At 41.1% G+C, this 17,524-nt stretch overlaps 1 protein-coding gene across 1 annotated transcript; it reads left to right on the forward strand.

The window, feature by feature from the left end:
* The first annotated feature begins 16,063 nt into the window (after positions 1-16,063).
* Positions 16,064-16,796, forward strand: LOC123928236 (olfactory receptor 10R2-like). The gene is given in 2 exon segments (XM_045983318.1): positions 16,064-16,669; positions 16,671-16,796. Coding segments are annotated over 2 exon segments (732 nt in total).
* Positions 16,797-17,524: the final 728 nt, after the last annotated feature.

Consider the following 17,524-nt stretch of genomic DNA (forward strand, 5'->3'; position numbering starts at 1 on the left):
TACAGGTCTGTGAATCGCCAGGTTTACACACTTCACAGCACTCACGATAGCACATACCCTCCCCAATGTCCATAGCCCCCTCCCCCTCTCCCAATCCCACTTCCCCCCAGCAACCCTCAGTTTGTTTTGTGAGATTAAGAGTCATTTATGGTTTGTCTCCCTCCCAATCCCATCTTGTTTCATTTATTCTTCTCCTATCCCCCTAACCCCCCATGTTGCTTCTCCATGTCCTCATATCAGGGAGATCATATGATAGTTGTCTTTCTCTGATTGACTTATTTCACTAAGCATGATACCCTCTAGTTCCATCCATGTCATCGCAAATGGCAAGATTTCATTTCTTTTGATGGCTGCATAGTATTCCATTGTGTATATATACCACATCTTCTTTATCCATTCATCTGTTGATGGACATCTAGGTTCTTTCCATAGTTTGGCTATTGTAGACATTGCTGCTATAAACATTCGGGTACACGTGCCCCTTCGGATCACTATGTTTGTATCTTTAGGGTAAATACCCAGTAGTGCAATTGCTGGGTCATAGGGTAGTTCTATTTTCAACATTTTGAGGAACCTCCATGCTGTTTTCCAGAGTGGTTGCACCAGCTTGCATTCCCACCAACAGTGGAGGAGGGTTCCCCTTTCTCCACATCCTCTCCAGCATCTGTCATTTCCTGACTTGTTCATTTTAGCCATTCTGACTGGTGTGAGGTGATATGTCATTGTGGTTTTGATTTGTATTTCCCTGATGCCGAGTGACGTGGAGCACTTTTTCATGTGTCTGTTGGCCATCTGGATGTCTTCTTTGCAGAAATGTCTGTTCATGTCCTCTGCCCATTTCTTGATTGGATTGTTTGTTCTTTGGGTGTTGAGTTTGCTAAGTTCCTTATAGATTTTGGATACTAGCCCTTTATCTGATATGTCATTTGCAAATATCTTCTCCCATTCTGTCAGTTGTCTTTTGGTTTTGTGAACTGTTTCCTTTGCTGTGCAAAAGCTTTTGATCTTGATGAAATCCCAATAGTTCATTTTTGCCCTTGCTTCCCTTGCCTTTGCCGTTGTTCCTAGGAAGATGTTGCTGTGGCTGAGGTCGAAGAGGTTGCTGCCTGCATTCTCCTCAAGGATTTTGATGGATTCCTTTCTCACATTGAGGTCCTTCATCCATTTGGAGTCTATTTTCGTGTGTGGTGTAAGGAAGTGGTCCAATTTCATTTTTCTGCATGTGGCTGTCCAATTTTCCCAGCACCATTTATTGAAGAGGCTGTCTTTTTTCCATTGGACATTCTTTCCTGCTTTGTCGAAGATTAGTTGACCATAGAGTTGAGGGTGGATTTCTGGGCTCTCTATTCTGTTCCACTGATCTATGTGTCTGTTTTTGTGCCAGTACCATACTGTCTTGATGATGACAGCTTTGTAATAGAGCTTGAAGTCCGGAATTGTGATGCCACCACCTTTGCCTTTCTTTTTCAATATTCCTTTGGCTATTCGAGGTCTTTCTGGTTCCATATAAATTTTAGGATTATTTGTTCCATTTCTTTGAAAAAAATGGATGGTATTTTGATAGGGATTGCATTAAATGTGTAGATTGCTTTAGGTAGCATAGACATTTTCACAATATTTATTCTTCCAATCCAGGAGCATGGAACATTTTTCCATTTCTTTGTGTCTTCCTCAATTTCTTTCATGAGTACTTTATAATTTTCTGTGTATAGATTCTTAGCCTCTTTGGTTAGGTTTATTCCTAGGTATCTTATAGTTTTGGGTACAATTGTAAATGGGATTGACTCCTTAATTTCTCTTTCTTCTGTCTTGTTGTTGGTGTACAGAAATGCAACTGATTTCTGTGCATTGATTTTATATCCTGACACTTTACTGAATTCCTGGACAAGTTCTAGCAGTTTTGGAGTGGAGTCTTTTGGTTTTTCCACATATAGTATCATATCATCTGTGAAGAGTGATAGTTTGACTTCTTCTTTACCAATTTGGATGCCTTTAATTTCTTTTTGTTGTCTGATTGCTGAGGCTAGGACTTCTAGTACTATGTTGAATAGCAGTGGGGATAATGGACATCCCTGACGTGTTCCTGACCTTAGTGGAAAGCTTTCAGTTTTTCTCCATTGAGAATGATATTTGCGGTGGGTTTTTCATAGATGGCTTTGATAATATTGAGGTATGTGCCCTCTATCCCTACACTTTGAAGAGTTTTGATCAGGAAGGGATGCTGTACGTTGTCAAATGCTTTTTCAGCATCTATTGAGAATATCATATGGTTCTTGTTCTTTCTTTTATTAATGTGTTCTATCACATTGATTGATTTGCGGATGTTGAACCAACCCTGCAGCCCTGGAATAAATCCCACTTAATCATGGTGAATAATCCTTTTAATGTACTGTTGAATCCTATTGGCTAGTATTTTGGCGAGAATTTTTGCGTCTGTGTTCATCAAGGATATTGGTCTGTAGTTCTCTTTTTTGGTGGGATCCTTGTCTGGTTTTGGGATCAAGGTGATGCTGGCCTCATAGAATGAGTTTGGAAGTTTTCCTTCCATTTCTATTTTTTGGAACAGTTTCAGGAGAATAGGAATGAGTTCTTCTTTAAATGTTTGGTAGAATTCCCCAGGGAAGCCGTCTGGCCCTGGGCTTTTGTTTGTTTGGAGATTTTTGATGACTGTTTCAATCTCCTTACTGGTTATGGGCCTGTTCAGGTTTTCTGTTTCTTCCTGGTTCAGTTGTGGTAGTTTATATGTCTCTAGGAATGCATCCATTTCTTCCAGATTGTCCAATTTGTTGGCGTAGAGTTGCTCATAGTATGTTCTTATAATTGTCTGTATTTCTTTGGTGTTAGTTGTGATCTCTCCTCTTTCATTCATGATGTTATTCATTTGGGTCCTTTCTCTTTTCTTTTTGATGAGTCTGGCCAGGGGTTTATCAATCTTATTGATTCTTTCAAAGAACCAGCTCCTAGTTTCATTGATTTTTTCTATTGTTTTTTTGGTTTCTATTTCGTTGATTTCTGCTCTGATCTTTATGATTTCTCTTCTCCTGCTGGGTTTAGGGTTTCTTTCTTGTTCTTTCTCCAACTCCTTTACACGTAGGGTTAGGTTGTGTACTTGAGACCTTTCTTGTTTCTTGAGAAAGGCTTGTACCGCTATATTTTTTCCTCTCAGGACTGCCTTTGCTGTGTCCCACAGATATTGAACTGTTGTGTTTTCATTATCATTTGTTTCCATGAATTTTTTCAATTCTTCTTTAATTTCCTGGTTAACCCATTCATTCTTTAGAAGGATGCTGTTTAATCTCCATGTATTTGGGTTCTTTCCAGCTTTCTTCTTGTGATTGAGTTCTAGCTTCAGAGCATTGTGGTCTGAAAATATGCAGGGAATAATCCTAATCTTTTGATACTGGTTGAGACCTGATTTGTGACCCAGGATGTGATCTATTCTGGAGAAGGTTCCATGTGCACTAGAGAAGAATGTGTATTCTGTTGCTTTGGGATGAAATGTTCTGAATAGATCTGTGATGTCCATCTGGTCCAGTGTGTCATTTAAGGCCTTTATTTCCTTGTTGATCTTTTGCTTGGATGATCTGTCCATTTCAGTGAGGGGAGTGTTAAATTCCCCTACTATTATTGTATTATTGTTGATGTGTTTCTTTGATTTTGTTATTAATTGGTTGATATAGTTGGCTGCTCCCACGTTAGGGGCATAGATATTTAAAATTGTTAGATCTTCTTGTTGGACAGACCCTTTGAGTAGGATATAGTGTCCTTCCTCATCTCTTATTATAGTCTTTGGCTTAAAATCTAATTGATCTGATATAAGGATTGCCACCCCAGCTTTCTTCTGATGCCCATTAGCATGGTAAATTGTTTTCCACCCCCTCACTTTCAATCTGGAGGTGTCTTCGCGTCTAAAATGAGTTTCTTGTAGGCAACATACTGATGGGTTTTGTTTTTTTATCCATTCTGATACCCTGTGTCTTTTGATTGGGGCATTTAGCCCATTAACATTCAGGGTAACTATTGAGAGATATGAATTTAGTGCCATTATTAGCCTGTAAGGTGACTGTTCCTGTATATTGTCTCTGTACCTTTCTGATGTACTACTTTTAGGCTCTCTCTTTGCTTAGAGGACCCCTTTCAATATTTCCTGTAGAGCTGGTTTGGTGTTTGCAAATTCTTTCAGTTTTTGTTTGTCCTGGAAGCTTTTGATCTCTCCTTCTATTTTCAATGATAGCCTAGCTGGATAGAGTATTCTTGGCTGCATGTTTTTCTCGTTGAGTGCTCTGAATATATCATGCCAGCTCTTCCTGGCCTGCCAGGTCTCTGTGGATAAGTTTGCCGCCAATCTAATATTTTTACCATTGTATGTTACAGACTTCTTTTCTTGGGCTGCTTTCAGGATTTTCTCTTTGTCACTAAGACTTGTCAATTTTACTATTAGGTGACGGGGTGTGGACCTATTCTTGTTGACTTTGAGGGGGGTTCTCTGCATCTCCTGGATTTTGATGCTTGTTCCCTTTGCCATATTAGGGAAATTCTCTCCAATGATTCTCTCCAATAGACCTTCTGCTCCCCTCTCTGTTTCTTCTTCTTCTGGAATCCCAATTATTCTAATGTTCTTTCGTCTTATGGTGTCACTTATCTCTCGAATTCTCCCCTCATGGTCCAGTAGCTGTTTGTCCCTCTTTTGCTCGGCTTCCTTATTCTCTGTCATTTGGTCTTCTATATCACTAATTCTTTCTTCTGCCTCATTTATCCTAGCAGTGAGAGCCTCCATTTTTGATTGCACCTCATTAATAGCTTTTTTGATTTCAACTTGGTTAGATTTTAGTTCTTTAATTTCTCCAGAAAGGGCTTTAATATCTCCAGAGAGGGTTTCTCTAATATCTTCCATGCCTTTTTCGAGCCCGGCTAGAATGTTCAGAATCGTCATTCTGAACTCTTGATCTGACATATTACCCATGTCTGTGTTGATTAGGTCCCTAGCCTTCGGTACTGTCTCTTGTTCTTTTGTTTGTGGTGATTTTTTCCGCCTTGTCATTTTGTCCAGATAAGAGGATATGAAAGAGCAAATAAACTACTAAAAGGGTGGCAAACACCCCGGAAAAATGCGCTGTAACCAAATCAGAAGAGACCCCAAATTGTGGGGGGGAGAAAGGGGATAAAAACAGCTTCTGAAAAAAAAAGAAAAAAAAAAAAGAAAGAAAAAAAATTAAAAAATAAAACAAATAAAAAAATATAAAAAAGAAAGAAAAAATATATATATTTAGATGAACTAGTCAAAAAATGTTAAAAAAGAAAAGGGTAAAAGTTTTAAAAAATTTAGCAGAAGAAGAAAAAGAAAAAAGAAAAAAAAATTGAAAAAAGAAAAAAAAATTGAAAAAAGAAAAAAAAATTGAAGTAGCCGCAAGACTAAAGAATCATGGGGAGAAAGCCATGAGTTCCGTGCTTTGCTTTCTCCTCCTCTGGAATTGCTCTGCTGTCTTAGGAATTGAATCTGCTTTCTCCTTGATAGATGAACTTCGTCCTGGCTGGATATTTTGTTGATCTTCTGGGGGAGGGGCCTGTTGTAGTGACTCTCAAGTGTCTTTGCCCGAGGCGGGATTGCACCGCCCTTACCGGCGGCCGGACTAAGTAATCGGCTCGGGTTCGCTTTTGGGAGCTTCTGTTCCCTGAACGCTTTCCGTAGAGTTCCGGAGGATGCGAATGAAAATGGCGGCCTCCCAGTCTCCGGCCCGGAGGAGCCGAGAGCCTGAGGCCCCACTCCTCAGTGCGCCCCCAGAGGACAGCACCCAATCACTCCCGTATCCCCAGCCTCTAGCCGTGCTCCAAGCTCACCCAGCCCGCGACCAGTTCAAGGTAACACCGAGCTGAGAGTTCAGTCCTCGGCTCTGTCTCTGCAGCCGGCTTCTCCGTTCTAATACCTGAGAGCTCTCTGACACTCCGACTCCCCCGATCCTTCCGTGACCCTGCGGGGCCTGGGGCCACGCTGACCCCGCGTGGGCTTCACCCCGGTTTAGCCCCTGGAGCAATGTCCCTCAGTGGAACAGACTTTTAAAAGTCCTGATTTTGTGCTCCATTGCTCCGCCGCTTGCCGGGAGCCGGCCCCTCCCCCCGCGGTCTATGTTCCCGTCGTTTTAGATTCACTTCTCCGCCAGTCCTACCTTTCAGAAAGTGGTTGATTTTCTGTTTCTAGAGTTGCTGTTCTTCTTCTCTTCGCTCTCCCGTTGGATTTGTAGGTGTTTGCAATGTTTAGATAAGCTATCGAGCTGATCTCCTGCTACCTGATGTAGTCTCAGGCTGCTACTTCTCCGCCATCTTGATTCCTCCCCCCTATCAAGCTTATTAATTCTTTCAAAGAATCAGTTCCTAGTTTCGTTGATTTGTTCTATTGTTTTTTGTTTGTTTTTTTTTTTGTTTTGTTTTGTTTTTTTTTTTTTTTGGTTTCTATTTCATTGATTTCTGCTCTGATCTTTATGATTTCTCTTCTCCTGCTGGGTTTAGGCTTTCTTTCTTGTTCTTTCTCCAGCTCCTTTAGGTATAGGGTTAGGTTGTGTACTTGAGACCGTTCTTGTTTCTTGAGAAAGGCTTGTACTGCTATATATTTTCCTCTCAGGACTGCCTTTGCTGTGTCCCACAGATTTTGAACTGTTGTGTTTTCATTATCATTTGTTTCCATGAATTTTTTCAATTCTTCTTTAATTTCCTGGTTGACCCATTCATTCTTTTTTTTTTAAATTTGTTTATTTGTTTATTTACAGCATAACAGTGTTCATTGTTTTGGCATCACACCCAGTGCTCTGTGCAGTACGTGCCCTCCCTATTACCCACCACCTGGTTCCTCAACCTCTCACTCCCCCGCCCCTTCAAAACCCTCTGGTTGTTTTTCAGAGTCCATAGTGTCTCATAGTTCATCTCCCCTTCCAGTTTCCCTCAACTCCCTCTCCTTTCCATCTCCCCATGTCCTCCATGTTATTTGTTATGCTCCACAAATAAGTGAGACCGTATGATACTTGACTCCCTCTGCTTGACTTATTTCGCTCAGCATAATCTCTTCCAGTCCCGTCCATGTTGCTACAAAAGTGACCCATTCATTCTTTACAAGGATGCTGTTTAGTCCCCATGTATTTGGGTTCTTTCCAAATTTCCTCTTGTGATTGAGTTCTAGCTTCACAGCATTGGGGTCTGAAAATATGCAGGGAATGATCCCAATCTTTTGATACCAGTTGAGACCTGATTTAGGACCCAGGATGTGATGTATTGCGGAGAAGGTTCCATGTGCACTAGAGAAGAATGTGTATTCTGTTGCTTTGGGATGAAATGTTCTGAATATATCTGTGATGTCCATCTGGTCCAGTGTGTCATTTAAGGCCTTTATTTCCTTGTCGATCTTTTGCTTGGATGATCTGTCCATTTCAGTGAGGGGAGTGTTAAATTCCCCTACTATTATTGTATTATTGTTGATGTGTTTCTTTGATTTTGTTATTAATTGGTTGATATAGTTGGCTGCTCCCACGTTAGGGGCATAGATATTTAAAATGGTTAGATCTTCTTGTTGGACAGACCCTTTGAGTAGGATATAGTGTCCTTCCTCATCTCTTATTATAGTCTTTGGCTTAAAATCAAATTGATCTGATATAAGGATTGCCACCCCAGCTTTCTTCTGATGCCCCTTAGCATGGTAAATTGTTTTCTACCCCCTCACTTTAAATATGGAGGTGTCTTCGCATCTAAGATGAGTTTCTTGTAGGCAACATTCTGATGGGTTTTGTTTTTTTATCCATTCTGATACCCTGTGTCTTTTGATTGGGTCATTTAGCCCATTAACATTCAGGGTAACTATTGAGAGATATGAATTTAGTGCCATTATATTGTCTATAAGGTGACTGTTACTGCATATTGTCTCTGTGCCTATCTGATCTACTACTTTTAGGGTCTCTCTTTGCTTAGAGGACCCCTTTCAATATTTCCTGTAGAGCTGGTTTGGTGTTTGCAAATTCTTTCAGTTTTTGTTTGTCCTGGAAGCTTTTGATCTCTCCTTCTATTTTCAATGATAGCCATGCTGGATAGAGTATTCTTGGCTGCATGTTTTTCTGGTTTAGTGCTCTGAATATATCATGCCAGTTCTTTCTGGCCTCCAGGTCTCTGTGGATAAGTCCACTGCCAATCTAATATTTTTACCATTGTATGTTACAGACTTCTTTTCCTGGGCTGCTTTCAGGATTTTCTCTTTGTCACTAAGACTTGTAAATTTTACTATTAGGTGATGGGGTGTGGACCTATTCTTGTTGATTTTGAGGGGGGTTCTCTGCACCTCCTGAATTTTGATGTTTGTTCCCTTTGCCATATTAGGGAAATTTTCTCCAATAATTTTCTCCAATATACCTTCTGCTCCCCTCTCTCTTTCTTCTTCTTCTGGAATCCCAATTATTGTAATGTTGTTTCGTCTTATGGTGTCACTTATCTCTCGAATTCTCCCCTTATGGTACAGTAGCTGTTTGTCCCTCTTTTGCTCAGCTTCTTTATTCTATGTCATTTGGTCTTCTATATCACTAATTCTTTCTTCTGCCTCATTTATCCTAGCAGTGAGAGACTCCATTTTTTATTGCACCTCATTAGTAGCTTTTTTGATTTCAACTTGGTTAGATTTTATTTCTTTTATTTCTCCAGAGAGGGCTTTTATCTCTCCAAAGAGGGTTTCTCTAATATCTTCCCTGCCTTTTTCGAACCCAGCAAGAACCTTGAGAATCATCATTCTGAAATCTAGATCTGACGTATTACCAATGTCTGTATTGATTAGGTCCCTAACCCTTGGTCCTGCCTCTTGGTTTTTTTTTGTTTTTGTTTTTGTTTTTGCTTTTGTTTTTGTGAGTTTTTCCACCTTGTCATTTTGTCAAGATAAGAGTAAATGAAGGAGCAAATAAAATACTAAAAGGGGGGGGCACCTGGGTGGCTCAGTGGATTAAGCCGCTGCCTTCGGCTCAGGTCATGATCTCAGGGTCCTGGGATCGAGCCCCGCATCGGGCTCTCTGCTTCGCAGGGAGACTGCTTCCTCCTCTCTCTCTGCCTGCCTCTCTGCCTACTTGTGACCTCTCTCTCTGTCAAATAAATAAATAAAATCTTTAAAAAAAATACTAAAAGGGCGGTAAAGACTCCAGGAAAATGCGCTTTAACCAAATCAGAAGAGACCCCAAATCGGGGGGTGGGGGGTGGAAGGGGATAAAAAGATGTTCAGAAAAAAAAAAATTTAAAAAAAGAAAATAAATAAATAAAAAATAAAAAGAAATATATATAGATAAACTAGCTCAAAAACGTTAAAAAAGAAAAAGGCAAAAGTTACAAAAATTTAAGAAGAAGAAAAAAAATTAAATTAAAAAACATTAAATTAACTGCAAGACTAAAGAATCACGGGGAGAAAGCCATGAGTTCCGTGATTTGCTTTCTCCTCCTCTGGAATTCTGCTGCTCTCCTTCGTATTGGAACTTGATCTTGGCTGGATTTCTTGTTGATCTTCTGGAGGAGGGGCCTGTTGCAGTGATTCTCAATTGTCTTTGCCGGAGGCGGAATTGCACCTCCCTTACCAGGGGCTGGTCTAAGTAATCCACTCGGGTTCGCTTTGGGGAGCTTTTGTTCCCTGAATGCTTTCTGTAGAGCTCTGGAGGATGGGAATGAAAATGGTGGCCTCCCAGTCTCGAGCCCAGAGGAGCTGAGAGCTCGGGGCCCCACTCTTCAGTGCGCCCTCAGAGAAAAAAAGCCCAATCACTCCCATCTTCCTGGCCTCCAGCTGAGCTCCAAGCTCACCCAGCCTGTGCCCAGTTCAAGGTAATTCAAAGCTGAGAGCCCATTCCTCAGCTCTGTCTCTGTAGCTGGCTTCCCCGCTCTAATACCTGCGAGCACTGCGACACTCTGACCCCCCAATCCTTCTGTGACCCTGCGGGACCTGGGGCCATGCTGACCCCGCATGGTCTTCACCCGGGTTTAGCCTCTGGAGTGATGTCCCTCAGTGGAGCGGACTTTTAAAAGTCCTTATTTTGTGCTCCATTGCTCCACCGCTTGCCAGGAACCAGCCCTTCCCTCTGCGGTCTATCTTCCCATCTCTTTGGAATCACTTCTCCACAGGTGCTACCTTTCAGAAATGGCTGATTTTCTGTTTCTAGAATTGTTGTTCTTCTCTTTGATCTCCCGTTGGATTTGTAGGTGTTTGCAATGGTTTGATAAGCTATCTAGCTGATCTCCTGCTACCTGATGTCATCTCAGCCTGCAACTTCACCATCTTGACTTCTCCTCCCCTGACTTAGGAATTTTGTTATGAAATCTATCTTTTAAAGTTAAGTAAACTTTTTGGGATTCCACAGATGCATTTTATTCTGAAACCCACTAACATAGTAAACACAAAAGCACTCATCAAGAAGCAAACAGGAGAGGATAATACACAGGAATGACAGAAGAAATTATAAAGGGAAAAGAAAAATGATTCTAAGCAGAAGGGAAAAAGCTGAAAGGTGGGAGACCTACACAAGGTGGGAAACCCACCGAAAACAAACAGGGTCCCAGAACAGAACTGTGTGCAGACATCCTCCTCACACTCGAGCCTGCCCAGTGCGGGGGAAATGAGCAGGATTGGTTAGTGTCTCAGGGAGGAGCCCAGCTTCTCAATCAGCACTGCTCAGATCACCTGCAGAAGGGCAGATTTCTTTTCTTTGCCCATTTCACCACAAGCCAGTACTTTGGTAAAACACAATAAAAATGCTAAGTGAAATAAGTCAGCCAGAGAAAGACAAATACCATATGATCTCACTCATATGTGGAATTTAAAAAAGAAAACAGACGAACATGAGAAGGGGGAAAAGAGAAAGACAAGAGAAGTAAACAAGCCATCAGAGACTGCCAAGGACGGAGAACAACCTGAGGGTTAACGGAGGGGAGGGGAGTGAGGGATAGACAGTGGAGAGGCATTAAGGATGGCACCTCTTGTGATGAGCACAGGGGGTTGTACCCAAGTGATGAATCGCTGGGTTCTACCTCAGAAACCAATATTGCATGTATGCTCACTGCCTAAACTTTAATATAAATATATAATATATATATATTTATATATTATATAAATATATATATATATTATATATATAATAATATATATATTATATATATTAATAATAATATATATATTATATATATAATATAAATATAAATATAAATAAATAAAGTATTAGAGAAACAGAAGGAAGAAACATCTGACATCCTGTTCTCTGTGCAAAAGGGGTGTGTGCGCTGATGTGAAGCCTCAGTAATGTTATGTTCTTTTTTTTTTTAAAGATTTTATTTATTTATTTGAGAGAGAGATAGTGAGAAAGAGCATGAGAGAGGATAAGGTCAGAAGGAGAAGCAGACTCCCCATGGAGCAGAGAGCCTGATGTGGGACTCGATCCCAGGACTCTGGGATCATGACCTGAGCTCCAGGCAGTCGCCTAACCAAATGAGCCACCCAGGCGCCCAATAATGTTATGTTCTATAACATTCCCTCACTGCTTTGCATCTCATCACAAGTTGATAAGAAAGCCGTCAGAGACCAGCCCGCAGACTCGCGTCTGATAGGGTTGTTTTTCATTTCTTCCATGTGGAGTGAGTCTGGGGGTTTCCTTTCCAGAGCAGGTGGGTCAGCAGGAGCTGTAATTGAAGCAGGGGTGTGCATGTGCGTGCCCACAGCACGGAGGATCCACAGGCCTCTCCTCACCTTGGTCTCCAGAAGGGAAACAAGACCATCTCTTTCTGCCAGGGTTGACTGGAAGTTAGGAGTCACCTCAACAAAATGAACAACTTTGCTCTGCCTGACTCTCCTCCTACAGGGAACCCACAAGAACATCCACTAAAAGAGTTTCTAGCAAGCTTTTCAGTGCCACAGTTCAGTATCACAGGAATATATTTGAACATCCCAGGCTTGCCAGACATTTAAAGAAGGCTTGAACGTGAAACATGGAGGTCAAGATGTAAGAACAAAATATTTTCAGAGGAAATATAAACATGGAGAGAACAGAAAATATTATTGCTAATACCTCCATATAATACATATTCCATTCATGAAAAACCAGTGCATCACATTCACTTTTTATGGAAGCAAAACTCACTGATAGAAAAGTGATAGAAAACTATATAAATCATGATTGGCACAGCAACGAACTTTCACAGAGTCAATCTAAACAGCTCAAACCTGGAATATCACTAATATCTCATCACTCTCTCTTCTTTCTCCAACAGAAACAACTCTTGTGTCTTCTCATGGCATGAATTCCTGCTTGGCTGGCTTCGGACTGTATAAGGACAGAAATCTAGAGGATGCATTCTCCAGAATCATCTTCATCCTTTCTCTAGTTCTTCCTCTTTCATATCTGCTTTTCCCACTGATGGCTTTATCCACCATGTTTATTTAGGCATATGCTCTCCCAAGTTTAGACTTCATTTATGAATTGGTTTTGGTTCATTTCCAGCTGCTTCCTGATCTATCCTTTTGCTTTCCAAGATATCCCTTCCTCTAATCACTCACAACTAAATTCTTTTAAATTCTGATCTTTGCTAGTGTTTTGCACATTCTATGACTTCCTTAATTCTTTTCAGCTTATTCTGAAATATTGGGTAGGAGTTTCCATCTGTTTCACGGGTGAATCTTCCGGGGTCTTTCCAGGTGAGCTCTCCAGGAAGCCCACTCTGAGAGGGCGTGGCATGTAGGATGTTTATTAGTAAATGCATGGGATTCACAGTTGCCCTGGGCAGAGAAGATGGTCATGCTGAAGGGACTCCCAGGGTCAGCATCAGCTGCCCTGGGGGTGAGCTCCATAGTACAATGACCATTCAGAGGGGCCCTGCTTTGGGCCAAGATGGCCAGAACTTTATGAACATGCATCAGTCCATGTTTGGGTGTGGGTAGCTGTGGGAAAGAGAGTTACTTATGGCAAGGTGTTCACGTAGCCATGGAGCCTCCCCACCCATAGCATGGCCCCCACTGGGCATCAAGCCTTTATGTGGAGGAACATCTGCATATCACTGTCACTATACAGGCACACCGTTAATTCCAGCAGGGGTGTTGTTCTTCTGGGTTTTCCCTTGTCATAACTTTGTGGGTGATCTGAGTGTGATGATTGTCTGAGTTCATCTGTGTGAGACTGGTTTTCCTGCACGCCCAGAGGGGAGGCTGGGCCACACCACTACACCACTAGCCTTGTAGTTGGAGCTCCTCTTGAGTGGTCACCAGAAGTTATCCAGCGGTTCCTGGAAACCATAAGCTTCCTGGTTTTGGTTTTGTATTCACGTTTTCCTTTAACTTATTTTTAAATTGAGAAATAATTTGCATAAATAAAAGTCAAGTATTTTAAGTGTAAGTTATTAGTGAGTTTTTGCAAATACATTCACCCACTTACCCATCACAGCAATCAAATATAAAACAGTTCTATCACCGTAATCTTACTCTTTGCCACTTTCCAGCTGCTTCCGGCCTTGAGACAACACAGTATTGATTTCTCTCTTTCCTGGATTTATTGAGGTATAATGGCATATAGCATTGTGTGCGATAACAGTGTGTGAAGTAACAATGATACACACGTGTATATTGTGAAGTAATCATCACAGTCAGATCAGCTAACAACTCCAACTCCTCACAAATTTCCTTTTGTGTGTATGTTGTGAGAACATTTAAGATCTACTCTCTCAGCCACTTTCTTTTTTTTTTTTTTAAGATTTATTTATTTGACAGATAGAGATTACAAGTAGGCAGAGAGGCAGGCAGAGAGAGAGAGAGGAGGAAGCAGGCTCCCAGCCAAGCAGAGAGCCCGATGCGGGGCTCGATCCCAGGACCCTGGGATCATGACCCGAGCTGAAGGCAGAGGCTTTAACCCGCTGAGCCACCCAGGCGCCCCTCTCAGCCACTTTCAAGTATATAACACAACAATGTTGTGAACTAAGGTCGTCATGCTGTACCTTAGATCCCAGAACTTACTCATCTTGCAACTACAACTATGTGCCCTTTGACCAACATCTTCCATCCCCCCTGTCTTCCCCCCTGGCATCCACCATTGTACTCTCTGTGGCTGAGTTTGGCCCTCTGAGATTCCACATATAAGTGAGGTCATACAGTATCTATCTTTCCCTGTCTGACTAGTTTTGTTGAGCATAGTGACCTCAAGTTCCATCCACATTGCTGCAAATCATAGGATTTCCTTCTTTTTTATTGTTGAAAAAAATTTTCATGGCATTCTATTCTTTCATTGCTGCATAGGCTTCCCTTGTATGAATATGCATAAATATACTTACCCATTTATCTGTTGATAGACATTTGGGTGGTTGACTCTGATTGGCTATTATGAATAAACCTGCCATGAACATATTTTGTAAAGGTCTTTTGTGGACAATTGCTGTTATAGCTCTCTCTTATGTCTGGGTAGATGTATATATATTTAATTCTACAAGATGCTGCCCAGTGTTTTTCAAAGCAGTTGTGCAACATGATACTCGGCCTGGTTGCCTCATATTCTCTCCAACTTTCAGTACTGCCAGGTGTTTTGTTTTTGCTTTTGTTTTTGTTTTTGTTTTCTAAATATATTAGTCATTCTAGTGGGGTAAGTAGCATCTCATTTAGTTTTACTTTGTATTATCCTGATATCCAATTGTGTTGAATGCTTTTTTCGTTTTCTTACTGATCATTCATATGTCTTTTTAGAAAATTGTTCTAGTCTTTTGCCTATTTTAATAAGACTGCTTTTTCATTGTTGAATTCTAGGACCAATTTATAAATACGGGATTAAAGTCGTTTGTAAGATACATGTATTGTGAATATTCCCTCCAAGTCTGTAGCTTGCATTTCTGTTTTCTCAGTGGTGCTTTTAATGAGAGTGAGCTTTTCAGTTTTGATTAAGTTTACTTATAAATGCATGGTTTTATGTTTAGTGCTTCTCAGGTCTTGTCTAAGAAACATTTTCCTAAGCCAAAGTGAAAGAAACCTCACACATTTGTCTCTAGCTGCTTTCCAGCATTAGCTTTAATACGCGGTGTCGGGTTCATTTAAGTTTCATCCCTTAACCAAAGATATCAAGACATAATTTATATGTAATAGTAGACACTCACTTTAAGTGTGTGATCCACTGTGTTTTGACAAATATGTGTACCCGTGTGCTCACCACAATGACATAAAACATTTCCAACACAGTGAAATTGTTCTGCATGCCCCCTTCCAATCAGTCCCCTAGACCACCACTGCATTTGACAATACTCGAGTTCCATATGAATAGAATCACATAGTATGTACCTTTTGCTTTTTGGCCTCTTCCATTAAGCGTATTTTTGAAATTTATCCATGATGTGTGTGACTTTGGAGTTCACTCTTTTTGTTGCATTTTGTAAATACACTGCAGTGTGTCTAGGCAGGCACTCACTGATGGGCGTGTAGCTCTTTCTCAGTTTTCAGCTCTTGAGTTCAGAGCTGCACAAACACTTGTGAGCATACATTTCCATAATGCGTGGAGTTTTATCATTCTGTTAAGCAAATACCTAGGTGTGTAATTGTGGAGTCATGTAGTAAATATACGTTAACTTTCTAAGAGACTGTCTGAATGTATTAAAAGCAGGTGAGAAGCAGATCCTCAAATGTTGGTGTTATTGCTTATGGAATATATGTGTCAGCAATATGGATAAAACTATGACCATGGAAAATCATAATTAACATAAGGTTTCTTCTGAATCTTAGATTACTAAAGAATTAAGTGGAGAGTACGTAAATCTGCAAGAATTGGGGAGGATGAAAGGATAGGTTTTATGTTAGCAAATATTGTGCCTTTGTGTGAACACTAGCCCCAGACTCACTGATAAAATCATTGGCAGAGAAGTAGCAGCATGAGAACATATTGGGATAATTTTTGGTTAATTTATAATCCTTTTCTTCTCTTTCCTTCCATTTGTTTCTCCTTCACATCAGACTGGCGCTGGCTACATTATGAAGGGTAAGTCTCTCTGATTCCTCCATCCCAGAGGTCTCTGGACCTGGTGGTCATACTGCCTTATTCCTTGGCTTTTGCTCTCCATGGTCACTTCTTCCCAGGTCACTGAGTTCCTACTGCTGGGTTTCTCCAGCTTCAGTGAATTGCAGCCTGTTCTCTTTGTGCTCTTTCTCTGCCTCTATTTGATCATCCTCTGTTCAAACCTCACCATCTTCTCCATCATTTGCCAGCCTTTGCGCTACCTCATTCTCATGACCTTGAGGGTATGTGGACAGTTGGTAGCAAGCTGTATTGTTAGTGGCTTCCTAATATCTCTGGTGGGAACAGTTTTGGTCTTCAGCCTCCATTTCTGTGGCTCCAACAAGGTCAAACACTACTTTTGTGATATTTCACTGGTTATCCAACTTGCCTATGCTGAAACCTATGTCAGTGAGCTGGTCATCTTCATCTGTGGCATCTTGGCACTTGTTGTTCCCTTGACCTTCACCTGTATGTGTTATGCCTTCATTGTCCATACCATCTTGAAGATCCCATCTGATGAAGGCAAGTGGAAAGCCTTCTTTACGTGTGCCTTCCATCTTATTTTGTTCATTGTCCACTATGGCTGTACCTCCTCTGTCTACGTGCAGTTCTCAGCCAAATATTTATCAAGCAAAGACAGGTTGTGACAGTGATCTATATCACCTATACTGCACTTTGAACCCAATGGTATACAGCCTTAGGAGCAAAGATCTACAGCTGGCCATTCAGAAAGGAAAGACTTGGTTTTCTCTTATGAGTATATTAGAACATCTTCAAAAGTACTCACACATTTAGGCCAAAGGTGTCACTAAGTGTTTAAGTCATAAAATTTTCTGCTAATGTTATCTGTGTGGTCTTCAGTGAGTTGTTTGATGTTGCAGGGCCTAAATATTCTCTTACAAAAAGCAGGCATGATAATATATTCCTCTCAATGAAGGATTAAAGGAGATAGCGCAGTGTCTGTCACTAAAAGTTAGCTTTCCTCCTCCTCTTGTTCTGGAAAGGCTTAGGAGGAGGAGCTAAGATGTGGAGTAGGAGGACCTTGGGCTTGCCTCATCCCTTGAACACACTTAGCTAACTACCAAATCGTTCTGAATACCCAAGAAATTGACCTAAGGACTGGCAAAGAAGTTGCACAAATAGAGGGAATGAAGACGCTACCTGGAGGAAGGTAAGAAGTATGGAGATATTGTATGGGGGAGGAAAGGATTGTGGATGCTGAAGTGAAGAGGGAGCCTTGGTTGTATACAAGGGTGGGAGACAGAAGAGCACATAGCTATATACACAAGGAGAACACTTCTCCAAAACCATTGTCTGGGAAAATGAGAGGGGCTGAATTTATGAGTTTTGCAACCAGTGGGGCTCAAAGCCTGGAGTTTTAGATTCATTTGCATGGCTGGGATAGTATCCCAAGGGTTTTACCCTCCTCCTGGAAGGAAGGCAGCCAGGGGACAGATGGCATGATCTGAGGACCACCTAAGGTGCATGGGGAGAGATGGTTCACTCCTCTTGGAGTGCATCTA

This window comes from Meles meles, chromosome 17 (assembly GCF_922984935.1).
Source record: "Meles meles chromosome 17, mMelMel3.1 paternal haplotype, whole genome shotgun sequence".
Lineage (NCBI taxonomy): Eukaryota > Metazoa > Chordata > Mammalia > Carnivora > Mustelidae > Meles > Meles meles.